The sequence below is a fragment of the Orcinus orca genome, chromosome 12 (assembly GCF_937001465.1).
Source record: "Orcinus orca chromosome 12, mOrcOrc1.1, whole genome shotgun sequence".
NCBI classification, from domain to species: domain Eukaryota; kingdom Metazoa; phylum Chordata; class Mammalia; order Artiodactyla; family Delphinidae; genus Orcinus; species Orcinus orca.
In genome coordinates this window covers 79,132,135-79,157,506 of record NC_064570.1, presented here as the reverse complement: position 1 = coordinate 79,157,506, position 25,372 = coordinate 79,132,135, and the positions used below count along the sequence as shown (strand labels likewise).

At 43.1% G+C, this 25,372-nt stretch overlaps 1 protein-coding gene across 4 annotated transcripts in view; it reads left to right on the top strand.

Annotated features, from left to right (window-relative positions):
- The window catches only part of KCNQ5 (potassium voltage-gated channel subfamily Q member 5), a 581,761-nt gene that overhangs the window by 491,803 nt on the left and 64,586 nt on the right, over window positions 1–25,372 (top strand). For 2 of the 4 annotated variants that reach the window (XM_033428637.2, XM_012533108.3), the window contains 2 exons: window positions 8,235–8,329; window positions 12,646–12,672. In XM_033428637.2, the coding sequence (XP_033284528.1) occupies window positions 8,235–8,329; window positions 12,646–12,672 (122 nt within the window). Of the gene's footprint in view, window positions 1–8,234; window positions 8,330–12,645; window positions 12,673–17,539; window positions 17,597–25,372 lie in introns of all 4 variants that reach the window. The other 2 variants (XM_049695430.1, XM_033428636.2) reach the window with 2 other exon arrangements.

The window sequence follows — 25,372 nt, the reverse complement described above, 5'->3', positions numbered from 1 at the left end:
TACATCGGAAAGGAGACCCCTTTGTATCTGTGACTAAATGAGGGTGTTAGTGTTTAGAGCAAACTGTTCTGTGACTCCTGACCATTGCACATCACGTGTAATGCACACCACTGAGAGGCTCTTGTTTTAAAATTTCCGGGTTTTAAAGGGGCGCCAAAGATAAAGTAAACTTTGTTTTCCTAAAGGAAAGATCCCTGAGTCGTAGGAGTTTAAGATCTGAGGCCGAATGACAGGGCCATGACAGGGACGTCACGCACGCCGGGGTGCACACAAAATGCCCAACAGAGAGCCTCCACCCTTTGGCGCTTCTTAACTGCTTATGAGGTGTCCCCACACTTCTGTTTTTATCTTTCAGTTGCTCTTTAACGTATTCATCTTTCCGTTCTGGAAGAATGCTTTCCAGCCTGTGAATGCAGAGCTACTCCCTGGGTTCCTTGCATGCATTCGGGCAGCAAGCCCTGTCCACACAGGGAACCAGTGGTACACCTTACACATACCTAGGCTGCCTGCTCTCAGGGGCGTGACCGTGCTGTTGGCATGGATACAGTTCAAACTTATTTAATATCCTCGCGAAATTGTTTACTAGCTTTTTGTACTGTATGTTTTCTCAATCAGCATGTACTCAAAGTACAACCACTTCTGTGTACAGATCCTCGATATTTCTGGGTATAAAAGGGGACTGCATCAAAAAAATCTTAGACCATTGGCCATCCTGTTGGAAAGTGAGCCCTTTGAGGAATTTCTGAGACGTGGATCCCTTGTGATGACACAGAGCTTCCAGCTCTGCTGCCCAGAACAGTTGCCAAGAGTTGCAGATGGCTGTTTACATTTAGAAATTCAGTTCCTGGGAGGCACCAGCCACATCTCAGGTGTTCAGTAGCTCTACACGGCTACTGGCTATCCTACTGCACAAGACAGATACAGAGAATAATAGGAGGGACTTTCTGATCTATCTCATCATTATTAACTACCAAATTGTGCCAAAAAAAAAAAAATTTCCAATTGAACGTGAAAACAGATTACCATTCCTCCAGGCAGTCTTTGGACCAGAGGCATTTATACCAACAGCCTCTGGCCAACAGCCAAAGCAAGGCAAGGCCTTCCTGAGCCGTAAAAAGTGAAGAGGCTGATTGTAAAGTTTACTTAAAGATCTAGATTTTTATTTTATGGAACTGAGTTATGTAATATATATTGTGATCAATAATTGAACTTGTACCAAGGTAGGAAACTGTGGAGTGAAATCATTAATTTTTTTTTTTACTTAAAACTCTAACTTATGTGTTGTTCTGAACAAAAAAGAATATAAAATGAAAGGCTTGAAACGTTCAAGAATACCTTTAAATCTAATCATAGTTTCATTAATTACCAATTTAAAAAGTGATTGTTCCTCTGTCCAAATGCAATTTATTAGACATAAGAATAATGATATAATTATTAAATGTATTCATTGTTTTTCCTTGCTGTAACCCATAGCCAGAAGTCAGGACTTTAAGCTTTAGATTATAGATGTTTATTTCAAGGATGCTTTAGATTAAACAACAAGCCTCATTTGCTGATCCATGCATTTTCTTACCCAATAAAACTGCCTTGGTTTGCTGATCACACAAAGCATCAAGACCAAGGCCAGTCTCGTCTGTTTGGAGCCAGAGCCGCTGTCTTTGTAGAGGGCGCTGGAGATGCCCAGATTGCTTTGTCGTTCAGTCGGTGAGACAACTAAATTAACCAGCATTTCAGCGTTTTAGGGAAAAGTTTGAAACCCCAGCAGCTTGCAGTAAACTCAGTTGTGTCAACATCTTTGCATGATTCATTTACATTAACTTTTCCTTTCAAGCGGAGCAGTCTAGGAAAAGAAAGCAGCCCTCAGTAACGTTGTGGATACGTGCCCCAATGTCACCACTTTTATTGATAATGCCTAAGACTTGCGAAGTGCTTCTCTTCACAAGGGTGCAGAGTGTTTCTGCTACATTATGTCCCTTGATCCCCAGGACAAGCCTAGGGACTTGGCAAGAGGTAGGACTCGGGTCCCTGGTGTCGGAATCTGAATCCAGCACTCGAAGCCTCATATATACATCACTGAAGCCTGGGGATTAGCATTTCAAGATCCTTCAGAAGTTCTGTGTGAGCGGTTTCCTTCTAGAGAGGCTGGTCCAGTTCAGGGTGGAGCCAGGGTGCTTTATTGGAAACAGAAACAGGGGAATTAAGTACAAGTGTGTGAAGTGAATGCTGACAGGTAGGCTTATTTTCCTGAGGGAAGAGAGTAGAAGATGCTGCTCTGGGGAAATTAGTTGGCCCAAAAGAAAAACAAATTATGTATTGAAACTTCGGCTTCCTCTAGTGAAAGAACTGAGCCTTCCAAAGTGAGGCCACTAAAATAAACTCAAGCCACACATACAGAGCTTATACAGCCTTTGTAGTAACGCTTTAATCATGAATAAGGACAGATTCAGAAAAAAATATTCCTAGATGTGGAAAACATGAGAGCAGAAAAAGAAGAAAACAGAAAAGGAGATAAAACTGTGAAAATCTCCCCCAAAATAGAATAAAAAGACAGAGATGGAAAATAAAACAAAAAACAGTAGGAAAATTGGATGACACTTCCAGGAGATCAAATATTCAGCCAACAGAAGTACCTCAAAAAGAATACAGGGAAACTAAGTGTGGAATTTTATCAAATAAATATTATATTCTGGTTCCCCAAAAATGAAGGGCAGGAGGGGCCACAGTAAAAGGCCCCCCAAGGACCCAGCACTGTGAACAAAAAGCTTCACACTGCGGACGCCCTTGTGAAATATGAGAACTCCTGAAAGTTCTCATATTTCTCCTTTAGGAAACTCCTGAAAGCATCCTAAATGCTTTCTGAGCAGAACATACCCAAAGGGTCCAGAATCTGGATTGCATGGATTTCTCATTGGTAACCTTAAAATTAGAAGAAGACAGTGGAACAATACTTTCAAAATTATGGAGGAAAATTATCTCCAACCTAGAATTCTATATTCAGCCAAATTATTCATGGCGTATGGGAGTAACATGAAGACTCTTTCAGATATGCAAAACCTCAAAACTTACCTACCATTTCCCCATACTCAGGAAGCTAATATCACATCTTCTTTATCAATGCATCTACCGATGGGCACTTGGGTTGCTTCCGTATCTTGGCTGTTGTGAATCATGCTGCAGTGGCCATGGGGGTGCAGATAGCTTGTTTTCATTTCCTTTGGATAAACACAGAGGTGGGACTGCTGGATTATATGGCTGTTGTATTTGTAATTTTCTGAGGAGCCTCCATGCTGTTTTCCCTTGCAGTATATATACACAGTGGAATATTATTCAACCATGAGAAAGAAAAAGTTGCTATTTGCAACACACGGATGGACCTTGTTATTATGCAGAGTGAGAGAACCAGACAGAGACAGACAACTATTGCATGGTCTCACTTAATGTAGAATCTAAAAAAATCTTTTAAGTCAGCCTCCTAGAAACAGAAGCAAAAAGTGGTTGCCAGGAGCTGAAAGGTGGGGGAAATAGGGTAAAAGGGTACAAACTTTCACTATGAGATGAATATGCCCTGAGGCTGTAATGTGAAACGTGGTGACTATAGTTGATAACAGTGTTGTATAATTGAAATCTTCTAAGACTGTAGAACTTAAATGTGCTCACACCAAGAATAGATACATGTATATGTATAACTGAATCACTTTGCTGTACACCTGACACTATCACAACATTGTTAATCAACTATACTCCAATATAGCAATAAAATAAAAAGTCTTTAATAATGCATTTCAAAAAAAAACCCAAAACAAACAAGCAAAATGTTCTCACACCAAAAAACAAACAAGCAAATAAATACATGAGGTGATGGATGTGTTAATTACCTAGATGGGGGGAACCCTTTCATAATGTGTACATATATTAAATCACCATGATGTAAGCTTAGAAGATCTCACAACTGTATATAGGTCAGTTATACCTCAATAAAGCTGAAATGGAAAAAAAGGAAAAGAAAAAGAAAAACAGGAGAAGCTACTTGGGTAGAATTAATCCTCCAAAACAAAGAGATGAACCCAAAAAGGAAGGAGACGTGGTGTCCCGGGAACAAGAGATCCCACCCAAGGAGGAGTGAGGGGACCTCCAGGCTGTTGCTGAGGGGCAGTCCCAGGGCCAGAGATGCAGGGCCGGAGAGCAGAGAGCCGGAGGGAGGGCGGCAAGGAGACACAGCTTTCGTGATGTATCTGACAAGTGGGATTTTAGAGTTCTGTTGGAGAGTTCAGGAATGTTTTCCTCCTAGGTACATAAAGGCAAATCAAGACATTAGAGTAGGGCAATACTAGCTCCAAGAAAAACCAAAATAAATTACACGGGAAAGAAAAAGGTAGTCAGTGGTACATCACATTGCTGAGCTGGGAACAGTAGTTATGGGGTCAAAGTAATGCAAACACTAAGTAGTGTTCACTAACTAAACACTTAACTAAAAGTTAACTAAAATTTACTAAAAACTGTTGGTAGGATGAGATCAGGGGAAGGTGTGTACATGGCTATGTCACTATCTTCCATGGTAAGAAAATGAAAAACCCCAAAGAAATATGAGAACAATCCTTAAAAATAAGGATTCTTAAAATTAGAAACAGAAGCTATAAAAGTTGAAGGGGTTGCCACTGAGGAACAAAAATGAGTGAGAAGTAAAGTGGGGAAAGCGATATTACTGGTTTTCACCCTAAACCTTTTCATTCTCCGGCTTCTTAAATTCTGTACCTTGAAAAACATCATTCCATGTTGGTTCTACCTTTGGATGCTCAGCTGGAATTAAGGTTTCCAGAAAGGGTCAAATGCGCCATAGCTGTAACGCTCCAGACAAGGCAGACTAAATACTCCCTGAAGTAACTATACTGACATTGCGCTTATAGCTCTAGACCAAAGTGTGAACTTGTTCGGCTACCTTGAGCACCAGGGTTGCAGAGTAAATGGTGAATTCGGCTTTCCTGTTGCTTTTTGGTGACTTTTCCTTGGGAGTGTGTGTGCCATGTAAATGAAATCCCTCTGGGCACTTTCTCTCGCCAACCACTGTGTGATTTTAGCTTCAAGTAGAGGAACGTTGGCTCCTCGATCACATGGTTGTGGCCTTGGGTTCAGCTTCCAGAAGCTGAGGGAGAACTGAGGCCAGGACAGAGTGATTAGAGGGTGAGAATAATAGGTACCCGCTCCACTGCCACTCGACTGCGGACTGGTATCAGCCCTGAGGGAGATGCCACTTGCCCTCTGCTCCTAATGAAGGGAATAAGAGCTTAGCTGTTGAGATCAATGTGATAGAAAAAGAGCAAGAAGCCAGATCTCATTGTTAAGAAAATTTTCAATTTTCTAAGCATGGCCACTTCTGCCCCCCGTTCTTTATAACTTTGGCAGGTAATGTCTTGGTCCCATTTTTGTCGTATTGTTGTTTGGGATTTTTTTCCCCTGATATCCAATAATGCCCAGGCCTGCTGTGTGCTGCTCACTTCTACGTGAGTCCTCCCTCCACAGTACCCAAGTCCACATATATCTGGTGCCTTCTATTAAAGTTGTTTAATTAAAGCAGCACTGGCGGGGCTCTGGCCTTCACTACAGAAGAAGCTGCGATAATAAACCCATGTGTCTTTATTGATTACTCTGAATCACTCTGTAGATTGTGAGTGCACAGCACTTGCCAAAACTAACATTTCAGGATGATACGATGACAACTGCTTTGTTCTCTGTAAGATGCCAAGATGCTTAGCGTACGTTCTGAGGGATTTGTAGTTTCAGCCAACGTGAGCCGTGTGATGAAGGCTCCAGGCAAGGAAGCTGGCTTCAATTATTTAAACCTTCCTTAATAATATAAAAACCCTCAGGTCTTACCATATATCTTCCTAGTTTTTTATATCACTTCTTGAACATCTTATTGAAGTATAAGGTGCGTAGGGAATGCAGCACAGACCCTAGAAAACTGCGCTGCAGTTGTCACCAGCAGCCGGTGGTCAGCACCCCATGCACCCTCGCTCCACCTCTGCCCCTGGGGGAGCCGCCCCGCTGCCTTCTAACTGCGGGGATTGGTTTCCCTGCTTTTGTCCTTTATGGAAGTGGCGTCACACCACAGGCACTCTTTTGTGTCTTGTCCCTCTCACACAGCAGTATTCGTGTAAAGCTCGTCCACACTGTTGAGTGTAGTTACAGTGGACTGTTCCTGTGTGCTGATCCACTGTGCTAGCAGTCCACAGCTCACCCATGTATGGGCCTGCGGACGGCTGCTTGAGCATTTCCAACTTTGGTTTATTAGGAGTACTGCTGTTTAGACACAGAAAACAAACCTATGGTTACCAAAGGGGAAAGGTACGGGGGAGGGATAAATTAGGAGTCTGGTATTAACATGTATACACTACTATATAAAAAATAACTAACAAGGACCTACTGTATAGCACAGGGAACTCTACTCAATACTCTGTAATTGTCTATAAGGGAAAAGAATCTGCAAAAGAATAGATATATGTATATGTATAACGGAATCACTTTGCTGTACACCTGAAACTAACACAACATTGTAAATCAACTATACTCCAATATTTAAAAAAAAAAAAAAAAGGTAGTGCTGTTTAGACTCACAGATGGAGAGAACAACTTAGTGGTTACCAGTGGGGAGAGGGAAGAGGAAGGGGCAAGGTAGGGGTCGGGGATTAAGAGGTGCAAACTATTATGTATAAAATAAATAAGCTACAAAAATATATTGTACAACATGGGGATTACAGCCAATATAACTATAAATGGAGTATAACCTTTAAAAATTGTGACTTTATTGTATACCTGTAACTTATATTGTACACCAACTATACTTCAGTAAGTAAACAAATAAGAAAATTCATATTAAGATTTTAAAAACAGAGTAGTGCTGTTTTGAACATTATAGTACACATCTTTTGATGAGCTTGTGTAAGCATATTTGTTGAGTATACATGCAGGAGTGTGTAGCTGTATCATAGGGTATATATACTTCAGCTCTAATAGATACAGCCAAAGTTTTCCAAATTAGTTATGTCAATTTTTAACTCTTTTTTCTGCACACGCGTATTCAATGTATTGTCAGGGAAAGGAATATTATTAGGTCACTGTTTTCTTCATTGTAGGTTTCAAAATCATGAATGATGGTAAGACAGCAGGGGCATGACCTGTTTATATGAATTAATCACACAAAATAGAATGTTTTGATTTATGAATTATAGTAAAAATGTTCCTCTCAGGAGAGTGGCGTAAACACTTGGTCACTAGAGATGTTTGCAGACCTATTGCAAAGGAAGAGATTCACCAAAATCTCTATGGAAAGTAAGTTCAGGCAACCTCTGAAATGGACAGTTGAGAGGGACGCTGCTCCAACAACAGTCACCCAGCAAAGGACCGTGGAGGGATTCTAAGACCAAGAGCCAGGCAACCTGAGGCGGGGTCTCACCTCTGCCAGCCTTGTGTTAACCTCCTAATGTATCTGAGCCTTTAGTTTCTCTTCTACACAATAAGGGTCATAAGGGTCTTCATCCACACTGTGGGGATTACATGAAAACACTTTGTGTTATATATATATCAGGTATAATTATATGACATACACAGAGCTTGTGTTTCACATCCAAGAGCTACAAACGTGTCCTTAGACCCCAGCATTAAATTCTTACGTGCTTTCGGATCATATTCCTGAGAGTACGTTTCCCCACCTTGTTTTAGGCCTGCCTCTTATCTCCACCTTCACGGTTAGCCTTAGAAGTACCACATGGTTCAACCGCAGGGGATTTCACTACATCATTAACATGCCCTGGTGGTCATCAGTTTACTAGCTAATTCACTAGTTGCCTTATGGATTTCCAGGGTCCTTTGCCTCTATCTTACAAGTGGTGATTAAGGGCACGCAGTGGCTCCCGGGATGCACAGTCAGTCCCACTCGGGTAGCTCACCTCCGACGTCTCTCCCTAACCAATCCCAAAACTCCTCTGTGTTATGCTTTGTGGTACTTCTGCTTCTGATGTGAGTTATTTTGAAAAGCAGTTCTATGGATGTGGTGGAGCGTATTTCACAGCCAGGCGAAAACACCCAAGCCTCTTCACCCTTCGGACATTTATCAGGGCTGAACATGGCAAGGAAAAGATGCTTAATCTGTATTAATTTACTAATCTCCCTTTTCATTGCATTCTCTCTCCTCCTCTCTTTGTTTTTCTTTCTTATGTCCCCGCGTATGCCGCGTGCAGTGTGTTTGGCGTAGTTATGCAGCCGACGAGAAATCTGTCTCCATTGCAACCTGGAAGCCGCACCTGAAGGCCTTGCACACCTGCAGCCCCACCAAGTAGGTGTCAGTGCGACAGTCGGGGCTGTAGTCGCGTTTCCTTAAGTTTGTAAAGCAAACCACACATGCGCACACACACACACGCATGCACAGGTGTCGATTCGGGGCTTGTCTTATTCTCTGTTGCTCTTTGAAAGATTCAAAGCTGTTTGGTAACAGCTCAGGTGCAAAACTAAATGGATTCTGTATCATTCCTCACCATCCATAGACTGGGCTTAAATATGAAAAGAATCTGAACTCTATAGAGATTTATTTTTACTATTTCATGCTTATTTTCTAATATGTCATTTCGTAAAGCCCACCAGAATTCCTCAGGTAAGTGCCTTGGTTCTTGAAAAACAATGACTGTTTAAAACTCCCCGCCATCCCCTGACCCCAGGCGGGGCTGCTTGGGGAGCATCACATCTGCACATTTAAGTCCCTTAAGGTCATTTCTCCTCGGGATCCCCTTACAGGATGGGCCTTGAGCTTTCATTTGCAGATTAAACCAACATCAGCAGCGAAAGGAGAGATGAGGTGGAGTACAGTGAGGTGACAGGACCACTCAGAGTACAGCTTGGAATTAACATTCCAAATTTTAAAAAGATGTTACTTCCATTCACATTTCATTGGCCGAAGCAGGTCACCCAGCTGTGCTTCAGCTCTGGGGGAGTGGGGGGGGACCAGGAGGGAGGTGCAGCCCCCCTGTGCCTAGAGGGGAGGGGGCTGGAAAGGTCGTGCACAGGCCTGACGATTGCCGCAGCATCTTTAATTCCCAAACAGTCCTTAGTCCCAGTTCAGCTCGCAGACTAAACCCTAATCACCATTTAATGAAAGAAATCCTCAGTAAAACACAAAAAGCAAGTAAGCCAGGGGCGGCCCCCCGTGAGTCATCCACTGGACCAGTAGTCGGTGCCCCGGGTTGTGCAGAGTTCTCGGACGGCTCAGCTGACTTCGTGCGTTTGAGCACCTGCTCTTTCCTTTCAGGGCCCATCAAGGCCTTAGTCCCAGTGGCTTCACGGGATTGGAGGCAGCTGACTAGTGTGACTCAGAGAAACCTCTTCTTACCAAAGTGCAAGAGAACCAGCCAGGGAGGCCCTCACGGCCGGTTCTCCAGAGCCGCTGCCTCCAAGGAGGTCTGCGGGGCCATCGTGAACTCACGGGATCTGTCATTTTGCTTCCCTGCCCAGCCCTGGGCCTTGGCTTCCCATCCACAATGCAAAGGACCAGAGCTGGCCAAGGTCACTTCTGACCCTGTGGGACACACCTCCTAGAGGTCAGGGTCAAACCTGCGCCAGCACCTGCGACAGAGATTCATTGACCCCAGGGTGTTAGAGCGGGTGCGGCCTAGTGTACATATGGATGAGAAGTCGCTTTGCATTTAGATCTTATAATGTAGGGAAATTCCCTTTTTGAGAATTAGACTCTAAGGTGTAGTATTTTAAAACAAAAAGGGAATATAACTCGTGTGCCATCTGTTCCTTGAGGGTATGAATCAAAAACGGGAACTGTATGGAAATTGTACATCTCGTCTTTATGAAGGTTGCTAGGTAATGTGTAAAAAGGCTAGTGGGAAAAAAACAAACAAAGTTCCCAAGTGACAGGAGAGCGTGGGCTATTATTTTATTATATGTGATTATTTGGCTTCCCACTTCCTGCAGTTTTTGGATTAAAAGTCATCCTGCAGCCTGGAAAAACTATTCAATAATGAGTCAGATTCTCCCAGTGCATAAACTATTCTTTTACTCCCGTAATTCTCTCTTTTCTCTGTTGTTTTCCCTGTTTCTACTGGGGACGGGGGTGGAGGAACGTGTATGCGGACACCTGCCTCCATCCTGTCCCTCTGTAGCTACCAGGCCTCAGCCCCACTCCCCTCTCCCTGCGCCCTGCTTAGCCTCTGGGTCTCGGCCTTGTTTACTGAGGAACATGGCTGTTTGCCCAGGAGTGACAAGCAGTGTCCCTGCACCTCTCCCTTCAGCCATAGTTTGCTGTTCCAAACCGCAGTGATTCTTAATCTTCGTTGTTCTTTGTTAAACCATTAAGAACATGGTGGTAATTATGGACTCTTTCCCAAGAAAAATATTCAACGCATAAAAAATCAAAACTCTGCCTACAAATTTTAATGTATTCACAAACTCCCTGAAGCCAAGTTCAGAACCTTTGCTCTGGAAGCAATCCTGCTTTAATCAAATGTGTAGGTCTGTGAGGAGAATAATTTACAGTGACTTAGAGGGTTCGTTTTACATTTATAACTAACTGGCTTAGCGAGTGCAGGGTGATACAGTAAGAAATAGACCAAAACTTCTTCCTTACATCGTGTATTTCCTATAACGTTCGGGGTTGAAGAACTTCTGAAGTGAAAGATCGTTCACTCATCCGTGCGTTCGTGCAGTCAGCGCTCATTGAGCACAGTCAGAGAGGAAAACTGTCCCTCTGCCCTTCTGGGTTCTTCTCTCTGGTCTAAGAATTAAATTGACGTGAGACAGATGAACAGGAGAAAATCAAACAAGAGTTTGATAACAGGTATACACGGGAGAATCCCAGGAAGACTGAGTAATCCCCCCAAATGGGCAAAACCCTCCCGTTAAACACCATCTTCAGCTAAAGACAAAGGAGGATGTTGCGGGTGCTAGTTTGGGACTCAGGGGGGAGAAGGGCAGTTCACACGGGGATGAGGAAGCGGGTGTTTCCTGGGCCAGAAGAGAAAAGGGACAGAGTCCCTCCGATGGAGACACTCTCACCTCCAGGCCCTGCTGAGTCCCCACCACGCCTGGCCCGTATTCTTTACAGACTTCTCTGGTGACAGCTCTATTCAGGGGCAACAGGCACTTTACCTCAATTCTTTCAGGCAGTTAAGGGAGAGAGAAGAAAAACTTCCTGAGACTTCTGTCTCTTAAAAATAATTAGCCTGAATTTATTCTCATGCCAAAGAGACACACTTTGGGGTGCCAGATTTTTGGGGTGCCACATTCTGCTCCCCTACAGCACCGACTGTGTGCACAGCACTGTTCCGGGCACAGGGAATGCAGCAGTGGAGGAGAAAAACCAACAGAATCCCAGGCCTCGGGGAGTGTATATTCAAGAGATAATAGGAAGAGACGGTAAAAATAAATAAGCAAAATATATAATAGAGTAGATGATGGTAAGTGCTAAAGAGAAAAGTAAAGTAGGGAAGGAATTGGGGGAGCGTTCGGGGCTGCAATTTTAAACAGCTGGTCAGGGAAGAGATTGTATTACCAAAAGCAGCAGCAGCATCGATGACATTATCAGTAAAAACACCCACCCGTGCTCTCGTCCCCCCAGTTTAGAGATACAGTGGGGTGCACTGACTGCACGTGCTCATCCCAGGGAATAGGGTGGTGTGACAGCCGTGCGGGGTGCGAGAGGCCATGCTGCTCAGACCTGCTGGACACTCTCCTTTCTGGTCCAGTTCGTCTCTCACGTGCACTTTGGAGGTCTTAGCAGTTGCTATTTCCAAGTTTTGTTTTAACAACAGAAGGATTTAGAGAAGGAACTCACTTCTTGATTTTCATCTCAAAGGGAGTGAAGGCTATGCAGGGGTGAAGCACAGGTAAATGTGCTATTCTGGGAAATGAGTCAGATCGTCTGTGAAGCTTCAGGGAGTCGTCAGGCTCCTAGGGTGCCACGTGGTACCTTAGGGTTAGAATTCAGAGATTACCAACTCCAGCGCCTTCAGTTTATTCATAAGAGCACCGAGACCCACAAGAAAGCAAGACTCCCGCCCAAGGACACAGCGTATTTGCCAAGAGCGGGGACCCCATGCCATGTTGCATAGACCTGAACGTGCCCAGGTGGCTTATTAGACAGACCACCCAACACTGAGCTAGGTTGTCTGTGTGCCTGATGTCCTGCAAGGGCATTCAGACTTTGTACAGCACAAAAACAAAATCTGCCCCAACAAGTGATGGAGACACAAGACCACGGTCACAGATGAACTAACCCAGATTGAGTCTGCCTGAACCACAGGAACTCCAGCTTCAGCACAACCTGCACCGCCCTTCTAACGGCCTCTGCTGATGCCGGTTAGACCAGAACCACTTTGCCTAAACCATGGATAACTTAGGCTGATGAAGAGTCTATAGTTTTTGGTCACATGCGGGCAGTATTGGTGCTGTGCTGTCTCGGGTCTGTACCACCAAGGATATATGTCAGAAAGTTGGGTACGTCCATGATAAAGTGTCTTGCTTGTATGGCTCTTGCTCAGAAAGGATTAATTAAGGTACTTCATTCCCCAGTCTCCAATTTGGTCATTATCAAGCGCTATAAATGTATTCACCATTTCTCGTCATTTTTCTTCTGTCTGCACGCACCTGGAGGAAAGAACAAGGGGAAGCATCAAGCAGGTTTGTGATTTCTGTTCTGCTTCGTGTTTGTTGATAAATCTGATGCCTAACAGATGTTTTAACTGCGTATCGTGTGAGCAAAATCAACAAATACAAGGTGGTTAAAAGGGACCTTTCACAAGATTGCCTGCAAAGGTTGCTGTTTTGTTGATTTTTTTTCCCCCCTTGGGAGCATAAGTGTCTTTCCCTAACTCACTCACTGCTTTTTACAATCTGCAGAGCATGGGATGTTTGGGGTAAAAATAATAATTATGGTCTTTGGTTGTTCCTTGCTACTGTTTTCCCAGACAGGAGTCTTACCCAAGTATTCAAATCCCATGAAGCAGGATAAGATATACTCCCCTTCACCAGGGTCCTTCTTTTAAAGTGAGAAACAGTATGGTATGGGGAGGGGGTAGGAGTGAGGGACAAAATGAACACTGTGTCCAGGAGGTAAGAACACTCTGTGTGCAACATCTCCCGCTCATTCAGAGCTGAGATCTACTCAGGTGATCTGATCCAAACGAATAGTCTCCCTTCCTTTAGGAAGAAGGTAATCCTCCTGGACACTTCACCACATCAGCTACACTGTGTGGTCATTCTTTCGTGCCTTAGAAGGAAATAAATGCTGTATCAGACTGAATAGCAGAAAACTAGACCCAGAGGGAAAAGGAGCTGAAAGAGAACATTTTAATCTGGGTTCCTGAGTGCCAGGGAAGGTCTGGGTTTGGGAGCAGAGCCCTGGAGGACAGAGCAGGCGGGTCCCAGCACAGGTGGGGTGACGGGGGACAGAGGCAGAAGCAACAGGGAGTCCCAGACACCTGGAATTCCTCTCCACAAGGGACACAAGGCTTTTCCTGTCATTGACACCCGTTCTAGTAATGAGGAAACACAGGCAACCCCTGGCCAGCCCTGGGCAGGGGTTGTTCCTTTAGCTCGGTACTGATATACTAATGACACATTTCTTCATGTCCTGAAATCAGCTTTGAGAGTTCTCTTGAGGTGATGAGTCTCTGGGTCATCCATTTCTGCATTATCTCAGTTAACACTTAAAACACTTATGAACCGAAACATAAACGCATTCGTTTACGATGGGAGGTGGGCATGGTCAGACGCACCCACTCCTCCAGGGTAGGGAAGCCTACACGGGGTGGTGGTAGAGACCCTTCTCTTATGTGGCAGATAGAGAGCAGAAGGCATAGGCTATTCCTGGGTGGTATTTCCAGAAAGTTTTAATAGCTTGGAGAGTTGCTCTTCTCCATTTTAGAGAGATTTGTGCCCAAAGAGAGGTTCTGGGCATTAGACCCTGGAAGAGGCAGGCTGAATAGCCCTGATTCTCTGGTCCTCCTTTGTGTAGACTCCACGCAAACCCCACCCTCCTTCTGTGTGGAAACGACTCAAAGAAAGTTAAACAAAATAAATTATAGCCATTATAAGCTGTTTTAGTCTCTTTGGGGACATTTGAAGTCTTCCTTGTCTTGGGAGCTATCCATTTACAGACTATCTCAAAGAGGAACCTATCAATTTACAGTTAATGTTAAAAAAATAAATTAAAAAAAAAGAGGAACCTATCTCCAAGTCCTAAGGGCAGAGACCCTCTTTGGCAGGGACTCTGCAGCTACCTGAGAATCAGGTCACCTATCTCGGTTTCATCCTCCAAAGGGGACATTTGCAAATGGTGTGGAGGTGTTTGCTTCAGCACAGCCTCCATGGCGGCGCTGAGTGAGGGGCCACCTTGGGCTGGTGGTGATGCTGCACTTCTTCCAAGGTCACCAAAGCAGCGAGCACAGGCAGAACCCAGGTGGTCTAGCTGCCGCCCCTCGGGCCAAACACGAACCAAAAAGTCTACAACCAAACGTTTTAAATGTCATGATGTTAAAATCTGTTCTGCATGCTTGGGACTGAGTCTGTCAAAGATCACTCCCCTGTCGGCAGGTATACATGGAATATACATGGAACCACTGAGCTGCGCTATTGACTCAGAATCATACAGAGATTTCTGGCTTCTCTGTGGTCATTGGACATTTGGCAGAAATCACCACGAACACACGGTGTGTTCGTGTGTGGCATGCGTGCCTTACTTCACGCTTCACCCACACACACTCGGGTCTGCTGCCTTCCGGTTACACATCACGTCACCGCGTGTGAAGCTATGACAGGGCATGTGCTCAATAAATACCCCTTGGATGGAGTAATAAAATGCCCCTGACCTCCAGTACTTTATGCGAAGAGAGATAAAACACCAACAGAATAGGTAAAGAGGAGGAATATAGAAAGAGAGAAAATGAAAAATTAAAAACATGTCAATAATCTGAAGGAAATAAGCTGCAGCCCAGCTTGAATATTACCTTTTCTTCCCCCTGCTGTGGCCCTGAAATGAACAAGACTGCCTAATGGATGCAGTATGTTGTAACAACAATAGCAACATCTCAGGAAATAACAAAGTTGCCTACACTCCAGCAAATCCGCTCAAAGGAAGTGCATCCTAATGAGAATTCCCCCTTGGAGGAAGCAGCTCTGGGTCCAGAATATTGCCGGTGGGCGCTGGACCCAAGTTCAGATGGACTGACCAGCACAGTCCAAGTGCAGAGCCTTTACTGCTTGGGCCAAGGCTGTATTGATGTGATTCAGATAGACCAGCGTAGATGCGCTGCAGCCAACTCTGTTGTCCTCCAGAGCCTGGAATCTCCTAAATACTTCCTCAGGAGGTGGCGTTGTGGGGGTGGGTGGGCGGGGAGCCGGTTTCTCTGTTCTGAGAGCTTGGAGGGTCCCAGATGTAGAAGAGTCTAATACAGCGGCCAGCGCCCCTCCGGCACGGGCGCCCTCCGACTGAGGGGCCAGGATTGTAGATCAGGCGTCTCTCTGCAGGATGGAGTGGGCACTGCACACGCTCACGTACACCCCTGGGGTACTGGGTTCCCTGCTTCGGGACATTCTTGTTAGATTTTGTCTTTCTACACTGAGGTTAGGATATGTTTTCTAAAAATTCATGTACAGCATCTTGGGCTAAGGAAAGACACGCAGCCCCAAGCTGGTTACATGTTGTTTGTGACAGATCCAAAATTTTTCTTTAAAAATACAACTCGTCAGGGAATTCCCTGGCGGTCCAGTGGTTAGGACTTCCACTGCAGGGGCATGGGTTCAATCCCTGGTCATGGAACTAAGATCCCGAATGCCACGCAGTGCGGCCAAGAAAGAAAAAAATCCAACTCATCAGTCTCCAAAAGAGCTTTTTAATCTAGCTCAGCTGAACAGGAGTGAACATCGGTACAGGGTCAGCTGTGAATCCCCGTTCGTCTCAACTGAGCGTGCTTTGTTCCTCAGCTGAAGCCGTAAACACAGCTTCTTGGGCATCATTTCACCGTTCACTTGTTTCCCTCTATCTTCCCACTAAAACAGTTCTAATCTCATATGTGGTGGTAAATGGTGTCTATTGATTTATTTTAATTAATCATTCCATTAAGTAATTTTTCCAACTCATTTTTTAAGCTAGATGGTTCTCTGTTTGGGTATAAATTGTCACTTTCTGAGAAGAGAATCTACCTGTAAACCCATCCAGCTGGATTCAGCCGGTATCCTCACCATTTTCTCTTCCTCCTTGACAAGGTTGATTAGGTTGTTAGTCATCATGATGGTACAAGAAAGCTTTTACTTCTTCCTGCCTGTTAAGTTTTTATTGCTACAGGTATAGATCATACATCAGAGATTTGGGGATTATCTGTAAATCTCATTGCTTCTGCTTTACTCTGTCTCCTTAATCAACACTTGGTGGCTATGTGCCTGCTTTGTAGTTAAACTGCCTTAAGGCACTTTATGAGGCACTAAGAGAACCCTGCTGGACTTCCTAGTAGGACTCTCTGAAGTTGCTTTAACAGGTACTTGTGAGGCTGTTACAAAGATGGGTATCTTAAAAGTTAAAGCATAAGTGATACTCTTTTATTACACTTCATCCTGTGCTGTGATCCACCAGGTGCTTTGCCGGAACTGCCCCTGCGTGCTTGCCTTTATTAGGTTCTGAGAAGTGTGAGTCTTGGGAGAGAATCTAGAACACTGATGGAAAACATTGTGTGCTCATATTTCTTCTGCATTTATTTTCCACTGTTTACATTTTCTTTCTTCTGTGTACAGTGAATGATCTACATGTGTTGTTAAACTAAACTCAGTAAGACAAGACCATTTCTCTTTTCTCAGTGTAGTCAGCTTGTATCCTTATTGGCAAAAGGCTAGCTTGTTTCAAAAACATTTTTTTTAAATGGTCTCTCTTTCTGTTCACCTTTATTGATAGAGGGAAAGGATTTAGTCTTTTAAAAACACAGAGTAAGACTTAATACAAGAAAAATGCTTTTCTTCTTACATCCAACCTAGAATATTTTCTTCTGTCTTTTGGCATATGCGGTCTTACAACTGGTTATGTATCCTAACTACAAGTGCAGGCTTCATACAAATCAAGAATTTTTTTAATTTCAAAGCAATTAATGTTATTTATTTCATTGATTCCTATAAGTATTTATCTTTAAAAGTTCTGGAATATTTTACTCCTCCATCATTTGTACTATGTTGCATTGTTATTTACTACAAAGGTTGCTATATCCTAAAATATTTATATTCTTATTTTCGTGTGAAACAGATGCTAAGACATAGACTACCATCGTTTGGAATGCCTATGTCAAATCTGATTATTTCTACTTAACCATTAAGAGCACTGGATCTGTTTTGAGCAGCACAATTAAACTACACAGTTTGTCCTTAGTGTTTAACTAGTCCTTGTACTAACATATGAGAAACAATGAAGCCAAATGGCTTTGTTTTTCAAGAAAGACCACAAACCCCTGAGCACTTTCCTGGTGGTGACCACCTAGTAACTGCTGCTGTGTCTCCTCACTCCTAGTAAGGTCTGTAGTCATAAGCAGAAGCTCTTCAGAATACACACCTCATGGAAGCAGAGGTACCAGCATCCCGGCTACTGACATGAGATCTGAGAATGCCAACTAACCTCAGGTGCATGACCAGGTTACTCTGCCACCCTACTGAGCCCTGCTCAGACTCACTCTTCTAAGGACTCTTGAATGAGGTTTCCAACCCGCTCGTAATTCCCCTGCTGCCTGTTGCCTGCTTGGACCCTCTCAGCCCTGGGGACAAACAGGCAGGTCCGCGCAGCGCCTCCTGGTGGTGGGACGATGCTGCGCTGTGCACGCACTGGGTTGTCCTGGTTCCATAGGCATATTGTGCCAGAGGCGAGAATTTGTAGGATGCTAATCCTGTGAAGGGCTAAAGCCCTAATTAAGCGTACCAGTAACTCCAGGGTTCTGAGTCCGAGAGGATTCCCATGGGGATGTCATGATGCCACCCAGTCCCTGGCAGGGATCATCCAGTGGTCGGCTGCTTCCCAGCCATTTGAACTTGACAAGGGGCTGCACACCATCAATGACCACAGCAACCTTTTGGTTACTTTCTCCAAAGAGAGACCTCTTTGTTGTCTCTTGGGGATAATCTTTGGCAATCTACCTAAAAACACTGTTACGTAAACCTTCCTCAAAAATCATGTTCATAGGTATCACAGAAAAAAGCCAAAAGATTATGAAAACTTCAGTGGACTCGTGAAGAGTCTATATTTGTAATCAATGTGTGTTTTCAGTAACAGCCACCTAGTCCGTTTAATAGTCATCTAATCAAGATACTCTGTTGATTTCCAAAGGGGAAGCGAACTAGAAACATAAATGAAAGTGACATTTTTGTAGGAGGACACAAGAACAGATCTTTGCCTTGGAAAAGGAAATTTTGTTTGGCTAAAAAGTTCTGGATTAGGATGTTATTCTTAACTGTCATACAATTATGTCAGAACAAAGACTGAAAACATTACATCTTTTTTTTCTAATTTAGTGTGTACTATGTTGAGTTCACTTTAAAATAGTTCTAGAGAATTTTTTTAACATTAGACATTGGCAAACATTCATGTACTTTAGAAGGACAAAAGGGGAAGAGGCACCTGGAACTCAAATGTCAACTTAAGTGCCTTAAATTGTACTAATATTCAGAAAATTATATTATTTCCACTTTCCATTAATTCTTAAAGACAATATTAAATGTTTTATAGGGGCAATTTTTTAAAATATTCGTATAGGAGCAATTGTTTTTAAATATTTTGTTACTGTAAATAAACCATGGTGGATTTAATGCTGATACCTATTTTAGATTTTTTTAGCAATTGAAATTTTTAAAAGAGCAAAAACTAAATTTCATGTTAAATGGTTTTATGATGTTTTTATCAGTTTCCTCTTCATTCAGTTGGCAAAGGAAAGAGAGAGATCTTGAAAGCTTGAGAAATAATTTGATATTAACTAAACCCAATCTTCTATAGTAATTAGCATCTGTTAGTTCCAGAAAAGGTAATGGATTAGATAAAGTATAGTGAGAACACTTGTAATGGCAGCTCTGTTGACGAGCCATTCGTTATTCTAAATAAAGGTGCAGTGGTGTGTTCCTGAACCAGATCATCATAAATTTAAATGATGGAACAGATTGGCCGAAACTGAAAAGAGGTTTGAAATTTTTACTATTAAAAAAACAAGCTTGAAAAGAGTAGACACTTTGAGCACCATCCCTTTGAGGATTTGTTTAGATGTTGTGAGTTTTGGATGACATGGAGAACCTAGCCTGGGAATAAGAAGATGCAGCATTACGATGTTATTATTGCTATTGCTGAGTGAATCCACCATGTAATCACACATTGGTCAAGTACAGAGAAAGCCTTGCCTGATGGGATTGTCTTAAGAGCCCTGAACTGCTGACTCCCGTGTCAACCCGCCTGCCTGCTCTCTGCATGTGCCTTCAGTCCGGCCGCTCAGCTGTGTCTGCCCTTCGGATCGGAGCTGTCAGCTGCATGGCCAGAGTGTTTATATCATTACCAGGACCTGCTGACCAGCACAGTTCATTGTTTGATGTGTTTTCACGTAAACACACACACAACGTGGTGTCTTTTTAGAACATCATTTGTTAAGCAACTAGGCATGGAAGAATCAGCGTTACTGTTCTTGTTACCTACACAGCACAGATCCACTCAACACATCTGCTGTTTGCACACTGCAGCTGGGGACAGTGGACGTGGCGGAAAGTGGAAGAGAAAGGGCCTCCACTTGGTCTCGGATAATCCGTATCTGTGAGAATGCTGCCTCCACGTCCCACAAAGGCTGCAGCCAGACTGTGGGCCTCAGACCCTTCCTGTCCACTGCTTCAGGCCTGGAGAACCCTAGGCCCCTCACTCTGTAGCAGCATCACTATTTTTTTGGCTTAAAAATGGAAGTGGATTTTTTAATATTTTTGTTGGAGTAGAGTTGATTTACGATGTTGTGTTAGTTTCAGGTGTACAGCAAAGTGAATCAGTTATACCTATACGTATATCCACTCTTTTAGATTCTTTTCCAATATAGGTTATTACAGAGTATTGAGTAGAGTTCCCTGTGCTGTACAGTAGGTTCTTATTAGCTGTCTATTTCATGTATAGTGTTGTGGTCCGAGCACAGGTTGGAAAAAGAATTTCCAGACATGAGGTATTTTAGAAGAGAGTGAGTTTATTGAGAACAAACAGCAGAGATGGTGAGGGGCGCTGCGAATCCCGCGGGCCCACTCCCTGAGAGACCAGGGAGAGCCGACCCCCTTTGTGGGCTAGTAGCCAACCTTTATAGCCTCAAGACAAAGAAAATTCCTGCTGGCAGGATGGCATTAGGTGATTGGTCAGGAGGATACAAGGTTACTACATGGTGAATATTTTGCCTAGTATGGAGTCGGGGTGGGATGGGGGCTGTCCAGTTTAGATTAGGAGAGACCATGGCAAGAGTTGCTATGGGGGCTCGGTTAATGCCGGAGTTTTTGTCCTGTGTCCTTGATGTAGGGTGTCCTTGATGCAGGGCTCTACATTCTCCCATCTTTTTATTTGTGGGCCAAATCTTTGGCCCCTTAACACCCTGCTCATGAGTAACTATCTGCCTATCCCCATCTCGGGCCATAGGAGCCCAGGTCACTGGGGAAAGGGGCAATGACCGTTCCTAGCTTCTTCCTGCTGGCCGGGGCGTCATGGGGCCCTGAGGCCCAGTGCCCGCTCTCTGTCAGGGTGTATTTACGGAGGGAGATGAGAGTCCGTGGAATGATAAGGCGGCTTGTTCCAACGTAGTCCTTGTGCCAACTGGCTGGTATCCTTGTTGTAGCACCACCTGGAATTGAATCTTTTGAACCTGTCGGGAGACGAACTTAGATAATGTGTTAATAATACAGGGGCCAAGCAACAAAACAGAGGTTATCAGGATTAATGGTCCCAACAAGGGCAATAACCACGTCCATATCTGGATCCCCCGAGAGGAGAGGAGGCTGGAAAGCCAGCTGGGGCCCTGTCCTGCTCTCTCTTTTAAATCTTCTATTAATTTGATGTTTTTCTTTAGAATCTGAAGGTCCTCTTCAGCCTGGCCGGAGGTATTAATATAGAAGCAGCCTGTCTGGTTTAGTAGGGCACAGACACCCCCCGCCTCAGCTGTTATAACACTAAGGGCCCGCCTGTTTTGTAAAACCCCCTCGGCCGGAGAGCCTGGGGCTGACCGCTGTTCCTTAGTACCTCAGCCTTCCAAGGTTCCTGGACCGTGATGGTGAAGTGGAGAACACTCCTCTCTGAGAGGGGTACGCCTGCAAACCAGGAGAGCCCTCTGAAGATGCTGCATATTATTTCGGGCTGATCAAGAATTGGATTATCATAAGCATCCCCCTCCCCCCCAATCCGTGGCTCGTTTTTGTCTCTCTGGGACAGGTCTTAAGGCCTCCTCGAGGAAGGACCCAAGTTGGGAGCCCCTCCTGAGGAAGCTAAATCCTTTGTAGTCATAATGGTCGCCTCTGGGACCACAGCAGTCATTGTGCAGGGGCCCCTCCAAAGTGTGGGAAGATCCAGATAGACCCCGTTACTGCATAGAGATGAAAATCCGGTGCCCCTCAAGGATACCCCCGTGTGGGTCCCCAGAGCCAGGCCCTGACCTTTTGGGAGTTTTCCTCTGGAAATAGACTGGGGTCCCACGGCCTAGGATTAGATTGGGAAGGCCAGACTCTAAGGAAGTAATCATCTATACATAAAGGGGAGAATCCGGGCTCTGACTGATTATGAGTGTGACTGGGGGATTGGCATAACAAATTCCTGAATGTTAGTTGAATTATGTTATATTTTGGAGGAGAGTCTTGTCGGGAGGTTAAACTAAGTAAGCGTCTGGTGGTCACACCAATCCCCACATATTTAGTTCCCAATGCCAAGCTATTTATGGGGATATGGTCTTCATTAATATATTTCTTAGTCGCATTTTTCCTTGAATTTCCCCAACATAAAGTGAAATTACCTTCATGCAATACATCATATTCATCCTCCTCTGACCAGGGACCCCACTCCAGGCTAGTCTGATTAAAATTGAGGGTATAGTTACAAAGAAAGCCATTTAGCCAGCCCAAAACGGGTCCCCATCCATCCAGCTTGCAGACAGTCCTTTAAATTATGTCTTTTCCAGTATGCATAATCCCCTGATTGTAGGTTTGGGGCATCTGATCTTCATCTGAAAATAGATTACTGAGATAAGCTTTAGAAACAAACTAGAGTGTCCTTTAATAATTCAATTAAACTTTTTAGCAATATAACATAACATCAAGGAACTATCTGGGAAGTGAGTCTCGGTAACACAGACCTTAATTAACAAAACTAGAATTTAATATTCAGTGAAACGTAATTTTTTTTTCTCATTGTGAGGGCATTAACCCTGCAGCCAGGGAAGGCTTTACCCCATCAAATGAAAAACGAGGTTTGTCAGGGAGCTGGAAAAAGCCAAGCAGCCCCCTTGGATTTTCCATAGCCCTGACTGATTGACAGCTATTGTTTACCCATTTTAAATTCCCTGGTTTAGGAATAGACTGTTGCCATGTTTTAAGGACATCAGGATGGCAAAAGTCTGGCAGTGAGGGGTTGATTTTTGTAGAAGCAGAATGAACTTTATCTATGTGTGCCAAGATCTTCATAGATCATTGTGAAATAATATTTATTTACCAAAGTAACAAAAGATTTTAAAAGTAAATACAAATTGCTTAAAGGCAAAGAAATTTACATAGTCTGTTATTAAAAGCAACATTCCAAGAAAACTTTGTTCTCTTAACAGAGAGAGAAGGATATTTCAGCCGGGCCTCACTAAGCTTGGCCTGATGATTTATATAACTGATCATATAGGCTTTCTGCATGCAGAAATTTTTATAAGGAGTCTCAGACTGAACTTTTAAAAGACCTCTCAGGGCTAGGAAATTCACACCAAGGGCCTGTCACAGATTTCGCTTACCAGATCTAGGTGAATAACTCCCTTTTCAAGGTTCCCAAAATACCTTGAGATCTCTGTACCTGTTAGTGAGGTAGCCTTCCTAATTTATCTGATAAAGCTGCTGGGAACCTAAGAGTTTCCCATCTCTGGAGGAAGCAGACAGAGGCAAGAGGTAAATGTTTCAATTTTGCTCACAAAGGTATAATTTACCAAATTACTGTAAGTCAGAATTTGTTTGAGGGGAAGGTTTTCCTTACACCTGGAAAACACAGATTCAAACCAGTAATTTTTCAGATAGAATGCAAATTTTCTATAATTATAGAAAATTATAACCACATTTACCAGTTCATTCACTCCTTGCTAATTAATCCTTTTTGTTAACAGCTTTATGAAGCCATCAGGTTTTTCATTCGAATTCTTCAATTTCTTACCAAGTTTGGCATTATAGTCTGAAAGTCAGAAACTTGTATTTATTCAAAAGTCCTTTTTATAAATCTTCTTGAAGAGGAAGCATTTTTGCAAAGGCATTAGAGTGAAACTGTAAGTGTCTATAATGACAAAAGACTTATGAAGGCATGGTAAGAAGGCACGTTTAAAATCTGATCACAATAAAATTAACAAAGTAACTTGGTTACTGTTGTGGAACACAGCACTTAAGGAAGCAATAGTTATTTACTTAGCCAAGGTAACAATAAAAGATTTCAAAGGCAAGTACAGAACAGATCACTTAAGAGGTAAAGAAATTTAAAATCTGTTATCAGAGGCAGTTCAACATTTTAAGAAAACTTGTCCTCTTAACAGAAAGAAAAGCCAAATTCAAGTTTTGCACCAGCTTACTTTTAAAATTCATTTACTTAATTAAATTCATTATAAACTTAGTCAGTCCTGACCATGCATAAAACTCTTTCCTCAGGGGCCACTTTTCACAAAAGTTTCTATCACTTTCTGTATCTCTCACTTTATTTTTCCATTCAGGAGCAGTCAACTCTAAATTAGACCTACTTCCTTTTTTCTTAATAAAATGTAATTCCATTCCTCATACCTTTTTTTACTAAAAACATACATCCTACTTTCCTTAAGCAACCATGAACTGTCCTTTATGTCAGCACTCTGTAGATTGGTAAACATACATCCAAATAATAATTTTTTAAGAATGTGCTTTCTTATAGAAAATATCTCAGTGTGGCACCAAACACATTTTTTTAATAGTTCCAAACCTTTTGTTTCTCTGTAAAAGGAAGCCAATGTTCAGTAATTAATGTTTCAGTATCTTATGTTATTTGGAAATGGCCTAGTTATTTAATAAACTTCCATCCTTTCACTTAATTTAGCACAACTCTAAATGTTTTAAGTTGTCGAATATCTGGAGAGATTATTCTTAAGTAGACATTTCTAAAACATAATTATTCCTAAAAGGTTCACCCAAAACTCTTACCTTATTTGTATTTTCTTTTCTTAAAAGTTTCTTTACATTGGGCTTCCCTGGTGGCGCAGTGGTTGAGAGTCCACCTACCGATGCAGGGGACACGGGTTCGTGCCCCGGTCCGGGAAGATCCCACATGCCGCGGAGTGGCTGGGCCCGTGAGCCATGGCCGCTGAGCCTGCGCGTCCGGAGCCTGTGCTCCGCAATGGGAGAGGCCACAACAGTGAGAGGCCCGCATACTGCAAAAAAAAAAAAAAAAAGTTTCTTCACATTGAGTTATTCTCATTGCTGACAAATTTGCAACAGATATAATAAGATCTTATTTAGTTTATATTAAAGCTAGTCACAATAAAAGTATTATACTTAATGTTGATGGCTCAAGACATGTCTATATTAATTAGATCAACAAACAAAAACATTAACACCAGGTATTAATTTAATATTGACTATTTCCCAGTTCACGTGAACCTGAAATTTAGCTTAATTTTTCTTGTTTTAGAATTGTTTTATTTTGTAAGTGCTTACTTTTCTTTTAAGCCAATTAAATGGAGCTCATTTACAAATTAACCTCAGCAATATTATCCAAAGACACAGACACATACTGAGACATAAACATATATCCAGGCCGTCAGAGATCTCATAGTTTCCACTTGAGATTTAAAATGTCTCTTCGCCTCTTTTTTTTTTTTTCCCCGTGGCTTGAAGTTCTACTAATTAACCCAAGGCTGAAGTCTCAGGCAAAGTGGGCTGTGTTTGTAGCTCAAGGACATGATAAGAGTTAACTTCAGACTTTTTCCTAGGCATATTTTTGTTCTCTCAGGGTCAGGATTCTGAAAAAACTATTTCAACAGACTAGCTTTTTCTTTTTTTTTTTCTTTTTTGCGGTACGCGGGCCTCTCACTGTTGTGGCCTCTCCCATTGCGGAGCACAGGCTCCGGACGCGCAGGCTCAGCGGCCATGGCTCACGGGCCCAGCC